General features: G+C 42.1%; 1 protein-coding gene across 4 annotated transcripts in view; it reads left to right on the plus strand.

The window, feature by feature from the left end:
• The first annotated feature begins 13,970 nt into the window (after positions 1-13,970).
• Positions 13,971-20,190, plus strand: part of LOC118401160 (uncharacterized) — a 29,292-nt gene continuing 23,072 nt past the window's right edge. For all 4 annotated transcript variants that reach the window (XM_052474869.1, XM_052474870.1, XM_052474871.1 and 1 more), the window contains exons 1-2: positions 13,971-14,001; positions 14,107-14,256. In XM_052474869.1, coding sequence (XP_052330829.1) covers positions 13,993-14,001; positions 14,107-14,256 — 159 coding nt within the window. In that variant the 5' untranslated portion in view covers positions 13,971-13,992. The remainder of the gene's footprint in view (positions 14,002-14,106; positions 14,257-20,190) is intronic.

The raw sequence follows: 20,190 nt of genomic DNA on the forward strand, positions 1-20,190 counted from the left end.
ACACACGTCTTATAAGGGTGTTGTTTGAGCCAGTGTGCGAGTGCGTCAGATGTTCAAGCTTTAGAGAGAACATGCTCTTCGCTAATCAGGCTTGACAAGGGATTACCAATCAAACATAGGATTTTAAGCATGACACCCATGCCCCACTTCTCTACACACACACACACACACACACACACACACACACACACACACACACACACACACACACACACACACACACACACACACACACACACACACACACACACACACACACACACACACACACACACACACACACACACACACACACACACACACACACACACCAGACCCAGAGAGAGAGAGGCAGAGAGTAAAGCCTCTTTCTATTTCTTTCTCTCTCAATTAAATTCAAAGGACTTTATTGGCATGGGAAACATGTTGTATGTTTACATTGCCAAAGCAAGTAAAATAGATAATAAACAAAGTGAAATAAACAATAAGAATTTAACAGTAAACAAGTTTCAAAGGGATAGAGACCTTTCAAATGTCATATTAAGGCTATGCACAGTGTTGTAACGATGTGCAAATAGTTAAAGTACAAAAGGGAAAGTAAATAAACATGCATATAGGTTGTATTTACAATGGTGTTTGTTCTTCACTGGTTGCCCTTTTCTTGTGGCAACAGGTCACAAATCTTGCTTCTGTGATGGCACACTGTGATATTTCATCTAATAGATATGGGAGTTTATCAACATTGGATTTGTTTTCAAATTGTTTGTGGGTCTGTGTAATCTGAGAGAAATATGTGTCCCTAGTATCATCATACATTTGGCAGGAGGTTAGGAAGTGCAGCTCAGTTTCCACCTCATTTTGTGGGCAGACCCACATCAGAGCTAAAGACCGGCTTAAAGCTAGTTGGAGGTCTTGTCTAGTATGTGGTTGTGGCTGCCTGGTTGGTCAGGTAGACTCACAGCTTTCAGGTAGATCAGATGCTGGCCCTTTCAAGGGGTACAACTGATAACAGGACCTTTGTGTCTGCCCATCTAAATCAAGGGTGTACATTTAACTTTAAAGGTGTCAAGTGTACACTAATTTCAGTGAAGATATGAGTCCCACTGTACTGGGGTTAAAATAACAATTTTGAAAATGTTAAAGATTGAACTCTGTTGCAGTTTTGCCCATTTATCTCTTAAATGTAAGCATCTGCCTCTGGCGCTAAAGATTGCACATTCGAATCTACTGATAGAAAGTTATTTTTTCCCCAAAAAATCTGAGCCTATCCCAAACCTTAACACTAACCTTAACAATTCAGAGTTAATGCCTAAACCTTTCCTGAAACACTTTGAAATTTGACGTTTGAGAAACATGGATGAACTAATTCTGATGTCAGACTGTGATATCTTATTGGTTGAGGTGTCATTTGATGTTTCTCTTTCTCCTATAGGCTTAAAAGGTGTCATGTGATATGTTTCTCTTCACCATGGCTGCGGTTCAACCTCATAAAAGACACATCCTCGTCCACTAACCCTCGCCTAAAGGGGGAATCCCCTTCACCATCTTGGAGGGCGGTCCAAATGATTAGCCAAGCAAGGGAAATTTGCAACATAAGCTCCTCAGACCTCGTTTTTTAGTTGAGTTTGCGAGTGTACAATTATGTTCACTCCGGGGCCTGAAACTCCCCATAATTCAATTTGCGACAATTGTACATCCGCTAAGAAAAGACCGACAAAAATTAAAATCTCAACGTCAATATGGAGTCAACATACAAGGGGGGTGTCAATGTAAATAGTCCAGGTGGCCATTTGATTAATTGTTCAGCAGTCTTATGGCATGGGAGTAGAAGCTGTTAAGGAGCCTTCTAGTCCACTTGCCGTGCAGTAGCATAGAGAACAGTATGACTTGGATGACTGGAGTCTTTAACAATATTTGGGGCATTCCTCTGACACTGCCTAGTATATAGGTCCTGGATGGCAGGATGGACCCGAGTGTTGAGGATCAGTGTCGCAGACATGTTGTTGCCTACCCTTACCACTTAGGGGGCGGCCCATCAGGAAGTCCAGGGTCCAGTTGCAGAGGGAGGTGTTTAGTCCCAGGGTCCTTAGCTTAGTGTTGTGCTTTGTGGGCACTACGGTGTTGAACACTGAGCTGTAGTCAATGAACAGCATTCTCACATAGGTGTTCCTTTTATCCAGGTGGGAAAGGGAAGTGTGGAGTGTGATTGAGATTGCATCATCTGTGGATCTGTGTGAGCGGTATGCGAATTGGAGTGGGTCGAGGGTATCCGGGATGATGCTATTGATGTGAGCCATGACCAGCCTTTCAAAGCACTTCATGGCTACCGTGAGTGCTACGGGGCGGTAATAATTTTGGCAGGTTACCTTCGTTTCCTTGGGCACAGGGACTGTGGTGGTCTGCTTGAAACATTTAGGTATTACAGACTCGGTCAGGGAGAGGTTGAAAATGTCAGTGAAGACACTTGCCAGTTGGTCCGCGCATGCTTTGGGTACACGTCCTGGTAATCCGTCTGGCCCATGCCTTTGTGAATGTTGGCCTGTTTAAAAGTCGTGCTCACATCGGCTACCGAGAGCGTTATCACACAGTCGTCCGGAACAGCTGGTGTTCCATTGCATGCTTCAGTGTTGCTTGCCTCGAAGCGAGCATAAAAGGCATTTTGCTCATCTGGAAGGCTCACGTCACTGGGCAGCTCATGGCTGTGTTAACCTCTGTAGTCCGGAATAGTTTTCAAGCCTTGACACATCCTACGAGCATCAGAGCCGGTGTAGTAGGATTCTATCTTAAAGCATCCGGATTAGTGTCCCACTCCTTGAAATTTGCAGCTCTAGCCTTTAGCTCGATGTGGATATCATAAGGTACTCTACCTTATGTGTGTCAGGGAGGGTCGACTGACACGGCTCAGAATGCCCCTGACCTCACTCCACCACACCCCTCCCAGGGACCTGTTGCCGAAACAACTGTAACAGTACACACACACATGCCACACACACGCATTCAGGAATATACACACATATATACAGCATACAATTCTCAGCAGATCCTCTCAAACTCTGTCAGGTCGGATAGGGAGAGTTGCTGTATAGCTATTTTCAGGTCTCTCCAGAGATGTTCAAGTCCCCATCTGCAAAGGTACCACACACACACAAGTGATTATTTTGCAACAATGATAACATTCTATACCTACAGAGATAAAGACAGGCTGCTCCAACTGTTCCTGTCTAAATGGAGCAGTGGTGTGTACACACACACACTGTCCCCCCACCGCCTGCACACCCCCACCAAGGTAAGGTTGGTGCTGTGCAGAGTGTGAGTGCTGTACCTTCAACCAGTGTGTATATAGCAGACAAACCTTTACACACCCGACCAGCCTTGTCCTAACCTTCACTCCCAGGACAACACAGTGCAGTGTGTGAGGAGAGCCGGTCCCCCCCTGAACTGTTCCAACACACACACACTGCACAGAGAGTGCTGCCCTAAATGCATAAGTATAACACGTGTTTTTTTGCCTGTGTGTTTCTTCCAGACTGTTCCTTTGAGAACAATGTGTTTGAGGATGGCGAGGTGTTCCCCTGCCTGGTGAGTGTGTGTGAGGGGTGTGTGTGTGTGTGTGTGTCAGGGAGGGTCGACTGACACGGCTCAGAATGCCCCTGGCTTCACTGCACCACATCCCTCCCAGGGACCTGTTGCCAGAACAACTGTAACGGTACACACACAAGCCACACACACGCACTCAGGCATACAAACATATATGTACAGCACATAATTCTCAGCAGATCCTCTCAAGCTCTGTCAGGTTGGATAGGGAGAGTTGCTGCATAGCTATTTTCAGGTCTCTCCAGAGATGTTCAAGTCCGGGCTCTTGCTGGGCCACTCAACGACATTCAGAGACTTATCCTGAAGCCACTCATGCATTGTCTTGGCTGTGTGCTTAGATTTTTTATTCTATTGGAAGGTAAACCTTCACCCCAGTCTGAGGTCCTGAGCGCTCGGGAGCAGGTTTTCATCAAGGATCTCTCTGTACTTTGCTCTGTTCATCTTTGCCTCGATCCTGACTAGAGAATCTTGTTTCTCATGGTCTGAGAGTAAGGCCCAATGCTGGAGATGAGAAGCAGGTACGACGAGTTAAACATTTAATGAGGAACCCGGGCGGTGTGTTTGGGATCATTGTCATGCTGAAAGACCAAGCCGCGTTTAATCTTCAATGCCCTTGCTGATGGAAGGAGGTTTTCACTCAAAATCTCACGATACATGGCCCCATTCATTATTTCCTTTACACGGATCAGTCGTCCTGGTCCCTTTGCAGAAAAACAGCCCCAAAGCATGATGTTTCCACCCCCATGCTTCTCAGTAGGTATGTTGTTCTTTGGATGCAACTCAGCATTCTTTGTCCTCCAAACACGACGAGTTGAGTTTTTACCAAAAAGTTATATTTTGGTTTCATCTGACCATATGACATTCTCCCAATCTCCTTCTGGATCATCCAAATGCTCTCTAGCAAACTTCAGACGGGCCTGGACATGTACTGGCTTAAGTAGGGGGACACGTCTGGCACTGCAGGATTTGAGTCCCTGGCGGCGTAGTGTGTTACTGATGGTAGGCTTTGTTACTTTGATCCCAGCTCTCTGCAGGTCATTCACTAGGTCCCCCTGTGTGATTCTGGGATTTTTGCTCACCGCTCTTGTGATCATTTTGACCCCACGGGGTGAGATCTTGTGTGGAGCCCCAGATCGAGGGAGATTATCAGTGGTCTTGTATGTCTTCCATTTCCTAATAATTGCTCCCACAGTTGATTTCTTCAAACCAAGCTGCTTACTTATTGCAGATTCAGTCTTCCCAGCCTGGTGCAGGTCTACAATTTTGTTTCTGGTGTCCTTTGACAGCTCTTTGGTCTTGGCCATAGTGGAGTTTGGAGTGTGACTGTTTGAGGTTGTGGACAGGTGTCTTTTATACTGATAACAAGTTCAAACAGGTGCCATTAATACAGGTAATGAGTGGAGGACAGAGGAGCCTCTTAAAGAAGAAGTTACAGGTCTGTGAGAGCCAGAAATCTGGCTTGTTTGTAGGTGACCAAATACGTATTTTCCACCATAACTTGCAAATAAATTCATTAAAAATCCTACAATGTGATTTTCTGGATTTTTTTTTTCATTTTGTCTGTCATAGTTGAAGTGTACCTATGATGAAACAGGCCTCTCTCATCTTTTTAAGTAGGAGAACTTGCACGATTGGTGGCTGACTAAATACTTTTTTGCCCCACTGTATATAGGCAGGTGTGTGCCTTTCCAAAATCATGTCCAATCAATTGAATTTACCACAGGTGGACTCCAATCAAGTTGTAGAAACAACTCAAGTATGAACAATAGAAACAGGATGCACCTGAGCTCAATTTCGACTCTCATAGCAAAGGGTCTGAATACCTATGTAAATAAGGTATTTCTGTTTTTAACTTTTAATAAATGTTTTTATTTTTATTCTAAAAACCTGTTTTTGCTTTGTCATTATGGTGTGTAGATCTCTGAGGAAATGTTTTTATCTAATGCATTTTAGAATAAGGCTGTAATGTAACAAATTGTGGAAAAAGGAAAGGGGTCTGAATACTTTCCGAAGGCACTATATAGTGTCCATTCCTATGTAACCATGTCAATAAAATTGACATCCTACTGTAGCTCAAGGTATGTGTGAGTCTCCCAAAGGCATACAGATGTCGGATCTTAATTTGAGTAATTTTACTACAGCAGGTAAATAATCCTACAGCAACAGGAAATGTGAATTATTATATGGATTATAATTGATGGACATTTATGTAGAGGTTGATACATTTTTCGTAAGGGAAAATCAAGTATGACATTTCTAAGTGGGAATTGCAAACTTCAGAACCATTTTTAAACCTCAAATGTGTGTGCACCTGTTTATTTACATGCGTGCATACATGGACCTGTGTGTCAACATTTTGATTGTGTGACTTAATTTGTTTTCCTGCAACAGGATGATCAAATTAAGATCCTACATCTCTGAGTGTTTCAGGCTGTCCATATGGGGGTTGGGTGTAGGCCAACGGGGAATCTTGGGATGATGTGTCCGGCCCGTGTGAAGTGTATGCGTGTCGCGATGGGTTCAGTCCTCTGTGCGAGGAAATGCTGCCCTGCTGTCAGCTGTCCTTACCCAATACAGAGCGAGTGCTGCCTAGCATGTGATGGTGAGATGGTGTACTTGCCAAGTAGCACACACACACGGTCACACACACAAAATGCACACACGTTATTCAGTGCTTAATACAGTGTTTAATACCTGTTTGTACAATGGAAAGCTGCATCAGCTGCATCAGCCCAGGTTGAACAAAAAGGGAATCCGGTGTTCAACTGAGGTGAAAATCCCTCAAAGAAATCTCACTCAGGACACTTTTATGGATGACTATCTAGGAAAAGAAAGACAAAGGATCACTCTATTTCTGGATAGATCTGATTATTTATTGACGGAACATACAGTCACGCACACACAGATCCCCCAGTTTACACACCTACTGTACCTCAGTACACACACACCTACATAGGTAGTATATCAGTACACATACACTCTCTCTCACTTTAAGGCTTCCAGTAATGTTAATGTGTGTATAGCCCCTCAGTAACTGCACAGCAACTCTGATGAACCCTGCTTCACCTGCCAGTGCAAGGTACCTTGACCACTGACCTGTGTTGATTGTGTTTGTTTAAAACTGTATATTATGTGAAGTAGTTGTAGAATCATGTAAAGCTGTGTATTGTGTGTTGGACTAGTGGTATAACATGTGTGTTGTTATGTTGGTCATGACCTGATGTGTCTTTACCAGAGCTGCCCCCCTGAAGAACACCACACATTCCCTGACTCCTGCTGCCCTGTGTGTGACTGTACCGGCTCACCCCTACTCCCTGTTCTGTCTGACTCTCAGTGTTCCATCTGGTCTCTCAATATTCTGTCTGGTCTCTCTGTATTCTGTCTGGTCTTTTAGTGTTCCGTCTGGTCTCTCAGTGTTCCGTCTGGTCTCTCAGTGTTCCTTCTGGTCTCTCAATATTCCATCTGGTCCTCTGTCTTCTGTCTGGTCTCTCAGTGTTCCGTTTCACTTGTGTGTGACAGGACAAGACTTCCGCTGTGATCCCAGGTGTGTGTTGTCCCCACTGCATTCCATGGCCAGCCACCTGTGTAGCGTTCGGGGATTCCCACTAAAGGACCTTCGATGGCCGCATGCGCCACTTCCAAGGAACCTGCACCTACATGCTGGCCCAGGACTGTGACGGAGGGAACTCCAGGTATGCAGTAAGGTTTTTTGTATAAACAAAATGTATATTTAGCAAGGTTTGGTATTTGGTTGATTTGAAGTAATTTAAGTACACCTGTCTGTATCTATCCAGTATCCCTGCGACCAATGATGACCGTGGTCAAAAGGGAGTGTCCTGGACCAAAGAGGTGACTGTCTTCATAGGAGATGTGGTGGCGCAGCTACTCCAGGACTGGGTTGTTAAGGTGAGAAAGTTGTTGGTTGTGGATGTTCTAGCAGAGAGCCAATCAGAGTGTGTGTATTAGAGGTAAGAGCCAATCCGAGGCGAGGTGTTTTTTTTATTCCAGGTAATCACCCTGCCATTCCTCAAGGAACCATACATCTACCTGGAGCGCCGGACAAATGCCATCCTACTCAACATTATAGGAATAAAGGTACTGGAACTACTGTATCTATCTACTCTTAGCGGTCTTAACACTTACCGTGTTCACTCTTACATGTCTGAACTCCCCTCCCCCTCAGGTGTTGTGGAGTGGGCGGTCCCACTTGGAGGGAGGTGTTCCGGGGTCGTATAAAAGGTCACACCTGTGGCCTGTCGTGTCTTTACTATCATTAAATGAAGACTTTTAGTTTTTTTATCAAAGATTCTCTGTAATTAGTATTACGCGATTAAACTGATTAATCATGTAACTGTAATTAACTAGGAAGTCGGGGCACCAAGGAAAATATTCAGATAATTTTCCTAATATAACTTTTCAGATATTTTCATATCTGATCGATAGTCTTCTGATTAATGAATTATTCTTAACCTCACGTTAGTCTCATTCAAAACGTCGTAAATTGTTGGTTATCTGCACGAACCCACTTTTCACTATGAGTCATCCATACATCAATTGTCTTAAATCATTTATTTACTAAATAAGTAATTCACAGAAATGCATAAACAAACAGCAGATAGTTACAAGGAAATGATAACGAATGTGCCCTAGTGGGCTAAACCGGCATGGCGGCTTGTTAGACAAAAGGGGAGTGGGGGTCAGCTGATAAGTCACTACAGAGTTGATAATTATAACAATTGAAATGCTAATCCTTTGCACATGAACGCTCACTCATTCGGGAACAATTGCAATCAATATATACATTTACGCTCAGTGTGTCGTCGGGGTCTCTGTTGAGAAGTTTGTTTCTGTTGGAGAGTTTGTCCGCCCTCTCTGCCGTGGTTAGAATGGATAGTTCAGAGTGACATTCATTCATGTCGTTATGGATAGATGTTTCGGCGGTTGTCGATCTTCGTGTTCAATGATACCGAATTCCTAGCTGCAGACTAGTAATTAATATCAAAGACTTGTTCTTATTCTGTCGGTATCGATAGTCTAAGAGTTTAACCATGTGGGATGGTGAAAATATTCAGCAGTCTGGTCTCAAACCTTGGCCCTCTCATTATCTAGGTAAGCTGGTCTGTTGAGAAATTCTCAAGGTGGGGGTTATATTCGGAATTGCACAAAAGGGCCTGTCCCAGGATGCCCGACCATAACTGTGCTCATGGGCGGTCCTCTGATTTAGTTAAACGCCAAAGGGAATCGGAGTTTCCTTCATTAAACAGTCCAAAATCACATTACACAATTTCACAAACAGTATCATCCTCACTCATTCATCTTATACAACAATTAGATGTAAGCCTCATATCTGAGGCTATTATATAAACAGCGTTATGGTAATGTGGCAGTATTGGCTCCCATGAGTTTAACAAAATTGTACCAAAGGGACCAGTTCGTAGCTGGATTCTTCACCAATCTTTTATACCTTCTCTAGAACATAAATGTTGTTCGGACCTCAAGTTCTGTGAGGTGGAAGAAATTCCTTTGTTCTCTATGAAAATTCACTCTGTCTCTATACTGTGGCCATGTGGATATAATCTCCTCCAGGAATTTACGACCTCTCTCTGACCACAGCAGCCTGGGTGTAGGGGGGCTTGTTGTACCCAAAGAAGGCAACGTCATGACAGGTCTCTGTGGCAACTTCAACAACTACCTCCAGAGTGACCTGAGAACCCCTGCAGGAAAAGTCAGCCAATCAGAGGCCGCCTTCGGAAACAGCTGAAAGGTCTGTGTCTGTCTTGTAGTGTTAACCACAGCTCGTGTAGGCACGCACAGACAGACAGACAGACAGACAGACAGACAGACAGACAGACAGACAGACAGACAGACAGACAGACAGACAGACAGACAGGGGCTAGACCATTTCCGAGGAGCTCCTCACTGTGTGGCAAATACACACACAAACAAAACCACATTATAACACATTGTTTTCCAACATTATTTTCCAACATCTGTCTGTGTTGACATAATCTCTCCCTCCATGTATACCCTCCTCATCTCCCCCTTCCTGTCTCTCTTTCTCGCTCTCTCTCTCTAGCGGTGGACTGTCCAGCGGAGCGTGGTTTCGTATTTGATGTGTGTGTTCCCCCATGTCCAGTGACATGTGTTAACGGTGAAGTACCACTAGGAGTGATAGGGAGACACTGTTTTAAACCCTGTGTACCCAGATGCCAATGTCCTGCTGGACTGGTACTACACAACAACCCAACAACCACTGTGTACCGCCAAAGACATGCCTCAAGATCATACACGGCAAATCCTAACGCACAGACATATACATACATTTCTAAGGACTGCATGGACCTCTCCCAGCTCTGACAGTGTGAATGAACTTTCTGAGGAGGAACCTCACTCACTCCCTTACCTTGTTGTTGATTTATTATGATTCTGTGAGGATGAATAAATTTTTATCAACCTTGTAATGAATGCTCTGTATTTTAGGACTGTTTGGTAAGTGTTTGTGATGTGACCACTGCCTGCCTCTGTAGCACTCAGGATGTTGACGGACATATTCAATCTCTCCCTATCCCAGTCTGCTGTCCCCACATGCTTCAAGTTGGCCACCATTGTTCCTGTACCCAAGAAAGCAAAGGTAACTGAACTAACTATCAACCCGTAGCACTCACTTCTGTCATCATGTGCTTTGAGAGACTAGTCAAGGATCATATCACCTCTCCCTTACCTGACACCCTAGACCCACTTCAATTTGCTTACAGCCCCAATAAATCCACATACGATGCTATCGCCATCACACTGCACACTGTCTTATCCCATCAGGACAAGAGGAATACCTATGTAAGAATGCTGTTCATTGACTATAGCTCAGCATTCAACACCATAGTACCCTCCAAGCTCATCATTAAGCTTGAGGCCCTGAGTCTGAACCCTGCCCTGCTGTACAACTGGGTCCTGGACTTCCTGACGGGCCGACCCCAGGTGGTGAAGGTAGGAAACAACACCTCCACTTCATTGATCCTCAACATTGGGGCCCCACAAGGGTGCGTGCTCAGCCCCCTCCTGTACTCCCTGTTCACCCATGACTGCAGCCACGCACGCCTCCAACTCAATCATCAAGTTTGTAGACGACACAACAATAGTAGGCTTGATTACCAATGACGAGACAGCCTATAAGGAGGAGGTGAGAGCTCTGGGAGTGTGGTGCCAGATAAATAACCTCTCACTCAACATCAACATAACAAAGGAGCTGATCGTGGACTTCAGGAAACAGCAAAGAGAGCACACCCCCCTATCCACATCGACGGGACCGCAGTGGAGAAGGTGGAAAGCTTCATGTTTCTCGGCGTAACATCACTGACAGACTGAAATGGTCCACCCACATAGACAGTGTGGTGAAGAAGGAGCAGCAGAGCCTCGTCAACCTCAGGAGGCTGAAGAAATTTGGCTTAGCACCTAAAACCCTCACAAACTTTTACAAATGCACAATTGAGAGCATCCTGTCGGGCTGTATCACCGCCTGGTATGGCAACTGCACCACCAGCAACCACAGTGCTCTCCAGAGGGTGGTTTGTTCTGCCCAACGCATCACCGGGGGCAAACTACCTGCCCACCAGGACACCTACAGCATCTGATGTCACAGGAAGGCCAAAAAGATAATCAAGGACAACAACCACCCGAGCCACTGCCTGTTCACCCCGTTATATTCCAGAAGGCGAAGTCAGTACAGGTGCATCAAAGCTGGGACCGAGAGACTAAAAAACAGCTTATATTTCAAGGCCATGAGACTGTTAAATAGCCAACACAAGCACGTTAGAGGCTGCTGCCTATTTACAGAATCATAAAACACGGGACGAGATGTTAAAAACTGTCCACTGTGCCAATAGATGGAATGCACTCACATGAGATTTGCCGTGATGTTGACAGAGTGGCATGGGAGGTTTATTTCTTAGACTAGGGTAAGATGTCAATTTTGGGACACATCCTCAGTAGTGTGCCTTCGAATCAGTGGGTGTTTCGGCCTTTAATCACTAAACACCCTCATCAAAGGTGGCCAGCTAAAGGGTAATCAAGCCTTAGCTTGTGTCCCATGCCCAATTAAGATGTCCCACGGGACTATGCAAGGCAGGGGCGTCCTCTTCCCTGAGCCAGCCATACAGCTGACCGCATACCTCATATGCCCTCCTCAAGTTGGAGGGATCTGAATTGGGTTCTCAGGTGGGGGTGGGGGGTCATGAAGTTATAGCCCAGCAAGGGTCCTTCCGTTTGATCCAGATCCACTGGCTGCCTCTTTCAGCTGCTTGAGAAACTGCTCTGGCGGTCTGCCGCAGAGCCTGTCCATGGATTCCAAGTTCTTTCAGCAACCTGATGATGGAAGAAGCCACGAATCCTCTGCATCCCACTTCAACTGGCCAGACCTTTGCATTCCAGCCACGCTGAGTTGCGTCTGCTGCCAACTCTGTGTAACGCAGTTTCTTACGCTCGTAGGCCTCTTCAACAGAGTTTTCCCACGGGACTGTGAGCTCTATGATGTACACAACCTTTTGTGAAGGGGACCAGAGTACCATGTCTGGCCTAAGGTTGGTAGAAGCAATCTCAGGTGGAAAAATGAGTTGCTGGCCAATATCGACAAGCATCTTCCAGTCCCGGGCCATGGCTAGGTGTCCAGTTTCTGGCTTTGTAGGAGGATACTTGGGCCTTTTCTGTCCCTCCCGGATGAATGTTGTTGTTTTGACGGGATTGCTTGTTTTTGGAGGTAATGAATTGGTTGCACTCATCTTGGACTCGAGTGCTGCAGCCAGGCTCTTGAGGACCTGATTGTGCCTCCAGGTGTAGCGGCCTTGTGAGAGGCTGGTCTTGGGCAGAGGGGGCAGGTCGAGTCCTCGCCATACCATTGATGTAGATGTTTTGGTGATGGAAGCACATCATAAACAGCTCTTATGATGAAGCTGATGTTGCTTGCCTCCATTTGCCAAAGCTCACTCCAGTTGATCTTTCTTCTCTCCAGGCCTTCCCACCGCGTCCATTGCCCTTGTTTAGCAAGAGACAGCCTTTGCACTTCTTGCAGTCTCCTCCTGTCTGCGCACCTCCTCGACCACCAGCTTCCTGCTTTCAGATGTTGTTGCCTTATGGAACGTTGGTTTGCTTGCTACCAGGCCAAAGCCTCCTCTTCCATGCTGGATATTCCCCACAATGTCTTGGTGTCTCAGGGCTGATGTTGCTTGCTGCACAGCCTTGGATGATGTCCATTTCCGTCCAGTTTGTAGGAGAGGTGCAGCCTTGCTAATGGTCTGGTCTTTGGAGTCCTTCAATGTCATCTGAAGTCTTACTTTAGAGCACTTGTACTCCTCCGTTAGACTTGTAAGAGGTAGTTCAAGGACCCCTTTGCCATAGAGGCCGATGTTACTCAGGCATCGTGGGACACCCAGCCATTTCTTCACGTATGAGGTAATGGTTCGCTCCATCTTCTCCACTGTTGTTATTGGGACCTCATAGACGGTGAGTGGCCACATTACCCGGGGGAGAAGTCCAAACTGTAGGCACCAAAGCTTGAGCCTCCCAGGCAGTAGGGTCTTGTTGATGTTCTCAAGACATAGACACAGTACATAGACGTGAAATCACTGGCCACTTTAAGAACACTAGTCACAATTTATTTATTTATTTTTTACATCTTTTGCATTACTCATCTCATATGTACAGTATATACTGTATTCTATTCTATTCTAGAGTTTCTTATTCTCTGCCGCTCTGACATTGCTGGTCTATATATTTATATATTCTTAATTACATTCCTTTAATTAGATTTGTGTGTACTGTGTGTATTGTTGTGAAAATGTTAGATATTACTTGTTAGATATTACTGCATTGTTGGAGCTAGAAACAAGCATTTCGCTACACACACAATAACATCTGCTATTTGATTTGATTTGATAGGGCTGCTGGTACACTATGATGCTCTGCAGGGATGTAGTGGGAAAATAAAAAGGTGGATAAACACTGTTATTAACATGTTGTTACTCCACTACATCCCAGGAGCTTTTACTGTAGAAACCCTGTTGTATCCACAGGGAATTATTGGAATATGTTTCAACACATGATTTTTCTTCGTGACTTAATGTGTATGTAACATGTGTTATGCCGGACACAGACTGGCAATATTGGTCACATTCCCTCTGCCATTTCACAACAAATAAAGATGACTGTTCAATGTGTGGTTTCTGTGCGTGTTTTAATACTTTATACAGGCCAGGGGAACTAATTGCTCCTAGGTGAGACCAGTAACATGGTCAGGTGTCACCTGTCTGACTTAGGCTGGCAGACAACTTTCGGTATTGTTGCCTGGAAACCTAATCCGACTGTTGTCGGGGCGACTGGCGTAATAATGGCGATAGTGTGTATAATTCATCAGTCTACAGCGTAAACATGGAGCAGGTAAGACACTATGGCTGGCTGATAATATTTATTTTCTTCAGTACTGTCTTATTAGTATTGTGTTTGTGTAATGTGTGAGGTGTACTGTGTGTGTGATCTCTCCAGGGTGTGATGGAGCAGTGTGTGGCTGGTCTGTACCAGTCTTTAGGTCGTTCTCTTGGAGGACAGCTTTCTCCTCAGGAAGTGTGTGTTCTGTTCCACAAGGTGTTCCATCTACACACCAGCTTGGAGGATGCACACACAGCTATAAAGAAGGTGAGACACACAGACAAACACACAGCTATAATGAAGTTAGAAGTACACACAAACAGACACACAGCTATAATGAAGTTAGAAGTACACACAAACAGACACAGCTATTATGAAGTTAGAAGTACACACAAACAGACACACAGCTATAATGAAGTTAGAAGTAAAAACACAGACACACAGCTATAATGAAGTTAGAAGTACACACAGACACACAGCTATAATGAAGTTAGAAGTACACACAAACAAACACACAGCTATAATGAAGTTAGAAGTACACACAAACACACAGCTATAATGAAGTTAGAAGTACACAAAGACACACAGCTATAATACACACAAACAGACACACAGCTATAATTAAGTTAGAAGTACACACAAACAACACACAGCTATAAGAAGTACACACAGACACACAGCTATAATGAAGTTAGAAGTACACACAAACAGACACACAGCTATAATGAAGTTAGAAGTACACACAAACAACACACAGCTATAATGAAGTTAGAAGTACACACAGACACACACACAGAAACACAAACACACAGCTATAATGAAGTTAGAAGTACACACAACACACAGCTATAATGAAGTTAGAAGTACACACAGACACACAGCTATAATGAAGTTAGAAGTACACACAAACAAACACACAGCTATAATGAAGTTAGAAGTACACACAGACACACAGCTATAATGAAGTTAGAAGTACACACAAACAAACACACAGCTATAATGAAGTTAGAAGTACACAAACAAACACACAGCTATAATGAAGTCAGAAGTACACACAGACACACAGCTATAATGAAGTTAGTACACACAAGTACACACAAACACAAAACACACAGCTATAATGAAGTTAGAAGTACACACAGACACACAGCTATAATGAAGTTAGAAGTACACACAAACAAACACACAGCTATAATGAAGTACACACAGACACACAGCTATAATGAAGTACACACAAACACAACACACAGCTATAATGAAGTTAGAAGTACAAACACACAGCTATAATGAAGTTAGAAGTACACACACACAGCTATAATGAAGTTAGAAGAACAAACACACAGCTATAATGAAGTTAGAAGTACACACAAACACACAGCTATAATGAAGTTAGAAGTACACACACAAACACACAGCTATAATGAAGTTAGAAGTACACAAACAAACACACAGCTATAATGAAGTTAGAAGTACACACAAACAAACACACAGCTATAATGAAGTTAGAAGTACACAGTTAGAAAACAAGTACACACACAGCTATAATGAAGTTAGAAGTACACACAAACAAACACACAGCTATAATGAAGTTAGAAGTACACACAAACAGACACACAGCTATAATGAAGTTAGAAGTACACAAACACACACAAACAAACACACAGCTATAATGAAGTTAGAAGTACACACAGACACACAGCTATAATGAAGTTAGAAGTACACACAAACAAACACACAGCTATAATGAAGTTAGAAGTACACACAACACACACAGCTATAATGAAGTTAGAAGTACACACAAACAAACACACAGCTATAATGAAGTTAGAAGTACACACAGACACACAGCTATAATGAAGTTAGAAGTACACACAAACAAACACACACAAACAGACACACAGCTATAATGAAGTTAGAAGTACACACAAACAAACACACAGCTATAATGAAGTTAGAAGTACACACAAACAGACACACAGCTATAATGAAGTTAGAAGTACACAAACAAACACACAGCTATAATGAAGTTAGAAGTACACAGCTATAATGAAGTTAGAAGTACACACAAACAAACACACAGCTATAATGAAGTTAGAAGTACACACAAACAAACACACAGCTATAATGAAGTACACACAAACAAACACACAGAAGTACACACAAACAAACACACAGCTATAATGAAGTTAGAAGTACACACAAACAAACACACAGCTATAATGAAGTTAGAAGTACACAAACAAACACACAGCTATAATGAAGTTAGAAGTACACACAAACAAACACACAGCAAACACACAGCTATAATGAAGTTAGAAGTACACACAAACAGACACACAGCTATAATGAAGTTAGAAGTACACACAAACACACAGCTATAATGAAGTTAGAAGTACACACAAACAAACACACAGCTATAATGAAGTTAGAAGTACACACAAACAAACACACAGCTATAATGAAGTTAGAAGTACACACAAACAAACACACAGCTATAATGAAGTTAGAAGTACACACAAACAAACACACAGCTATAATGAAGTTAGAAGTACACACAAACAAACACACAGCTATAATGAAGTTAGAAGTACACACAAACACACAGCTATAATGAAGTTAGAAGTACACACAGACACACAGCTATAATGAAGTTAGAAGTACACACAAACAAACACACAGCTATAATGAAGTTAGAAGTACACACAAACAAACACACAGCTATAATGAAGTTAGAAGTACACACAAACAAACACACAGCTATAATGAAGTTAGAAGTACACACAGACACACAGCTATAATGAAGTCAGAAGTACACACAGACACACAGCTATAATGAAGTTAGAAGTACACACAAACAGACACATAGCTATAATGAAGTTAGAAGTACACACAAACACACAGCTATAATGAAGTTAGAAGTACACACAGACAAACACACAGCTATAATGAAGTTAGAAGTACACACAAACAAACACACAGCTATAATGAAGTTAGAAGTACACACAAACAAACACACAGCTATAATGAAGTTAGAAGTACACACAAACAAACACAGCTATAATGAAGTTAGAAGTACAAACAACACACAGCTATAATGAAGTTAGAAGTACACACAAACAGACACACAGCTATAATGAAGTTAGAAGTACACACACACAGTTAACACACAGCTATAATGAAGTTAGAAGTACACAAACAAACACACAGCTATAATGAAGTTAGAAGTACACACAAACAAACACACAGCTATAATGAAGTTAGAAGTACACACAAACACACAGCTATAATGAAGTTAGAAGTACACACAAACAAACACACAGCTATAATGAAGTTAGAAGTACACACAAACAAACACACAGCTATAATGAAGTTAGAAGTACACACAAACAAACACACAGCTATAATGAAGTTAGAAGTACACACAAACAAACACACAGCTATAATGAAGTTAGAAGTACACACAAACAAACACACAGCTATAATGAAGTTAGAAGTACACACAAACAAACACACAGCTATAATGAAGTTAGAAGTACACACAGACACACAGCTATAATGAAGTCAGAAGTACACACAGACACACAGCTATAATGAAGTTAGAAGTACACACAAACAGACACACACAAACAAACACACAGCTATAATGAAGTTAGAAGTACACACAAACAAACACACAGCTATAATGAAGTTAGAAGTACACACAAACAAACACACAGCTATAATGAAGTTAGAAGAAACACACAGCAAACACAAACACACAGCTATAATGAAGTTAGAAGTACACACAAACAACACACAGCTATAATGAAGTTAGAAGTACACACAAACAAACACACAGCTATAATGAAGTTAGAAGTACACACAAACAAACACACAGCTATAATGAAGTTAGAAGTAAACAAACAAACACACAGCTATAATGAAGTTAGAAGTACACACAGACACACAGCTATAATGAAGTTAGAAGTACACACAAACAGACACACAGCTATAATGAAGTTAGAAGTACACACAAACAGACACACAGCTATAATGAAGTTAGAAGTACACACAGACACACAGCTATAATGAAGTCAGAAGTACACACAGACACACAGCTATAATGAAGTTAGAAGTACACACAAACAAACACACAGCTATAATGAAGTTAGAAGTACACACAAACAAACACACAGCTATAATGAAGTTAGAAGTACACACAAACAAACACACAGCTATAATGAAGTTAGAAGTACACACAAACAAACACACAGCTATAATGAAGTTAGAAGTACACACAAACAAACACACAGCAAAAATGAAGTTAGAAGTACACACAAACAACACACAGCTATAATGAAGTTAGAAGTACACACAAACAAACACACAGCTATAATGAAGTTAGAAGTACACACAAACAGACACACAGCTATAATGAAGTTAGAAGTACACACAAACAAACACACAGCTATAATGAAGTTAGAAGTACACACAAACAAACACACAGCTATAATGAAGTTAGAAGTACACACAGACACACAGCTATAATGAAGTTAGAAGTACACACAGACACACAGCTATAATGAAGTTAGAAGTACACACAGACACACAGCTATAATGAAGTTAGAAGTACACACAGACACACAGCTATAATGAAGTTAGAAGTACACACAAACAGACACACAGCTATAATGAAGTTAGAAGTACACACAAACAAACACACAGCTATAATGAAGTTAGAAGTACACACAAACAAACACACAGCTATAATGAAGTTAGAAGTACACACAAACAAACACACAGCTATAATGAAGTTAGAAGTACACAAACAGACACACAGCTATAATGAAGTTAGAAGTACACACAAACAAACACACAGCTATAATGAAGTTAGAAGTACACACAAACAAACACACAGCTATAATGAAGTTAGAAGTACACACAAACAAACACACAGCTATAATGAAGTTAGAAGTACACACAAACAAACACACAGCTATAATGAAGTTAGAAGTACACACAAACAGACACACAGCTATAATGAAGTTAGAAGTACACACAAACAGACACACGGCTATAATGAAGTTAGAAGTACACACAAACAGACACACAGCGATAATGAAGTTAGAAGTACACACAAACAGACACACAGCTATAATGAAGTTAGAAGTACACACAGACACACAGCTATAATGAAGTTAGAAGTACACACAAACAGACACACAGCTATAATGAAGTTAGAAGTACACACAAACAAACACACAGCTATAATGAAGTTAGAAGTACACACAGACACACAGCTATAATGAAGTTAGAAGTACACACAGACACACAGCTATAATGGAGTTAGAAGTACACACAAACAAACACACAGCAAAATTGAAGTTAGAAGTACACACAAACACACAGCTATAATGAAGTTAGAAGTACACACAAACAAACACACAGCTATAATGAAGTTAGAAGTACACACAAACAGACACACAGCTATAATGAAGTTAGAAGTACACACAAACAGACACACAGCTATAATGAAGTTAGAAGTACACACAAACAGACACACAACTATAATGAAGTTAGAAGTACACACAAACAGACACACAGCTATAATGAAGTTAGAAGTACACACAAACAGACACACAGCTATAATGAAGTTAGAAGAACACACAAACAAACACACAGCTATAATGAAGTTAGAAGTACACACACACAAACACACAGCTATAATGAAGTTAGAAGTACACACAGACACACAGCTATAATGAAGTTAGAAGTACACACCGACACACAGCTATAATGAAGTTAGAAGTACACAAACAAACACACAGCTATAATGAAGTTAGAAGTACACACAAACAAACACACAGCTATAATGAAGTTAGAAGTACACACAAACAAACACACAGCTATAATGAAGTTAGAAGTACACACAAACAGACACACAGCTATAATGAAGTTAGAAGTACACACAAACAAACACACAGCTATAATGAAGTTAGAAGTACACACAAACAAACACACAGCTATAATGAAGTTAGAAGTACACACAAACACACACAGCTATAATGAAGTTAGAAGTACACACAAACAAACACACAGCTATAATGAAGTTAGAAGTACACACAGACACACAGCTATAATGAAGTTAGAAGTACACACAAACAAACACACAGCTATAATGAAGTTAGAAGTACACACAAACAGACACACAGCTATAATGAA

This window comes from Oncorhynchus keta, chromosome 22 (genome assembly GCF_023373465.1).
Source record: "Oncorhynchus keta strain PuntledgeMale-10-30-2019 chromosome 22, Oket_V2, whole genome shotgun sequence".
Lineage (NCBI taxonomy): Eukaryota > Metazoa > Chordata > Actinopteri > Salmoniformes > Salmonidae > Oncorhynchus > Oncorhynchus keta.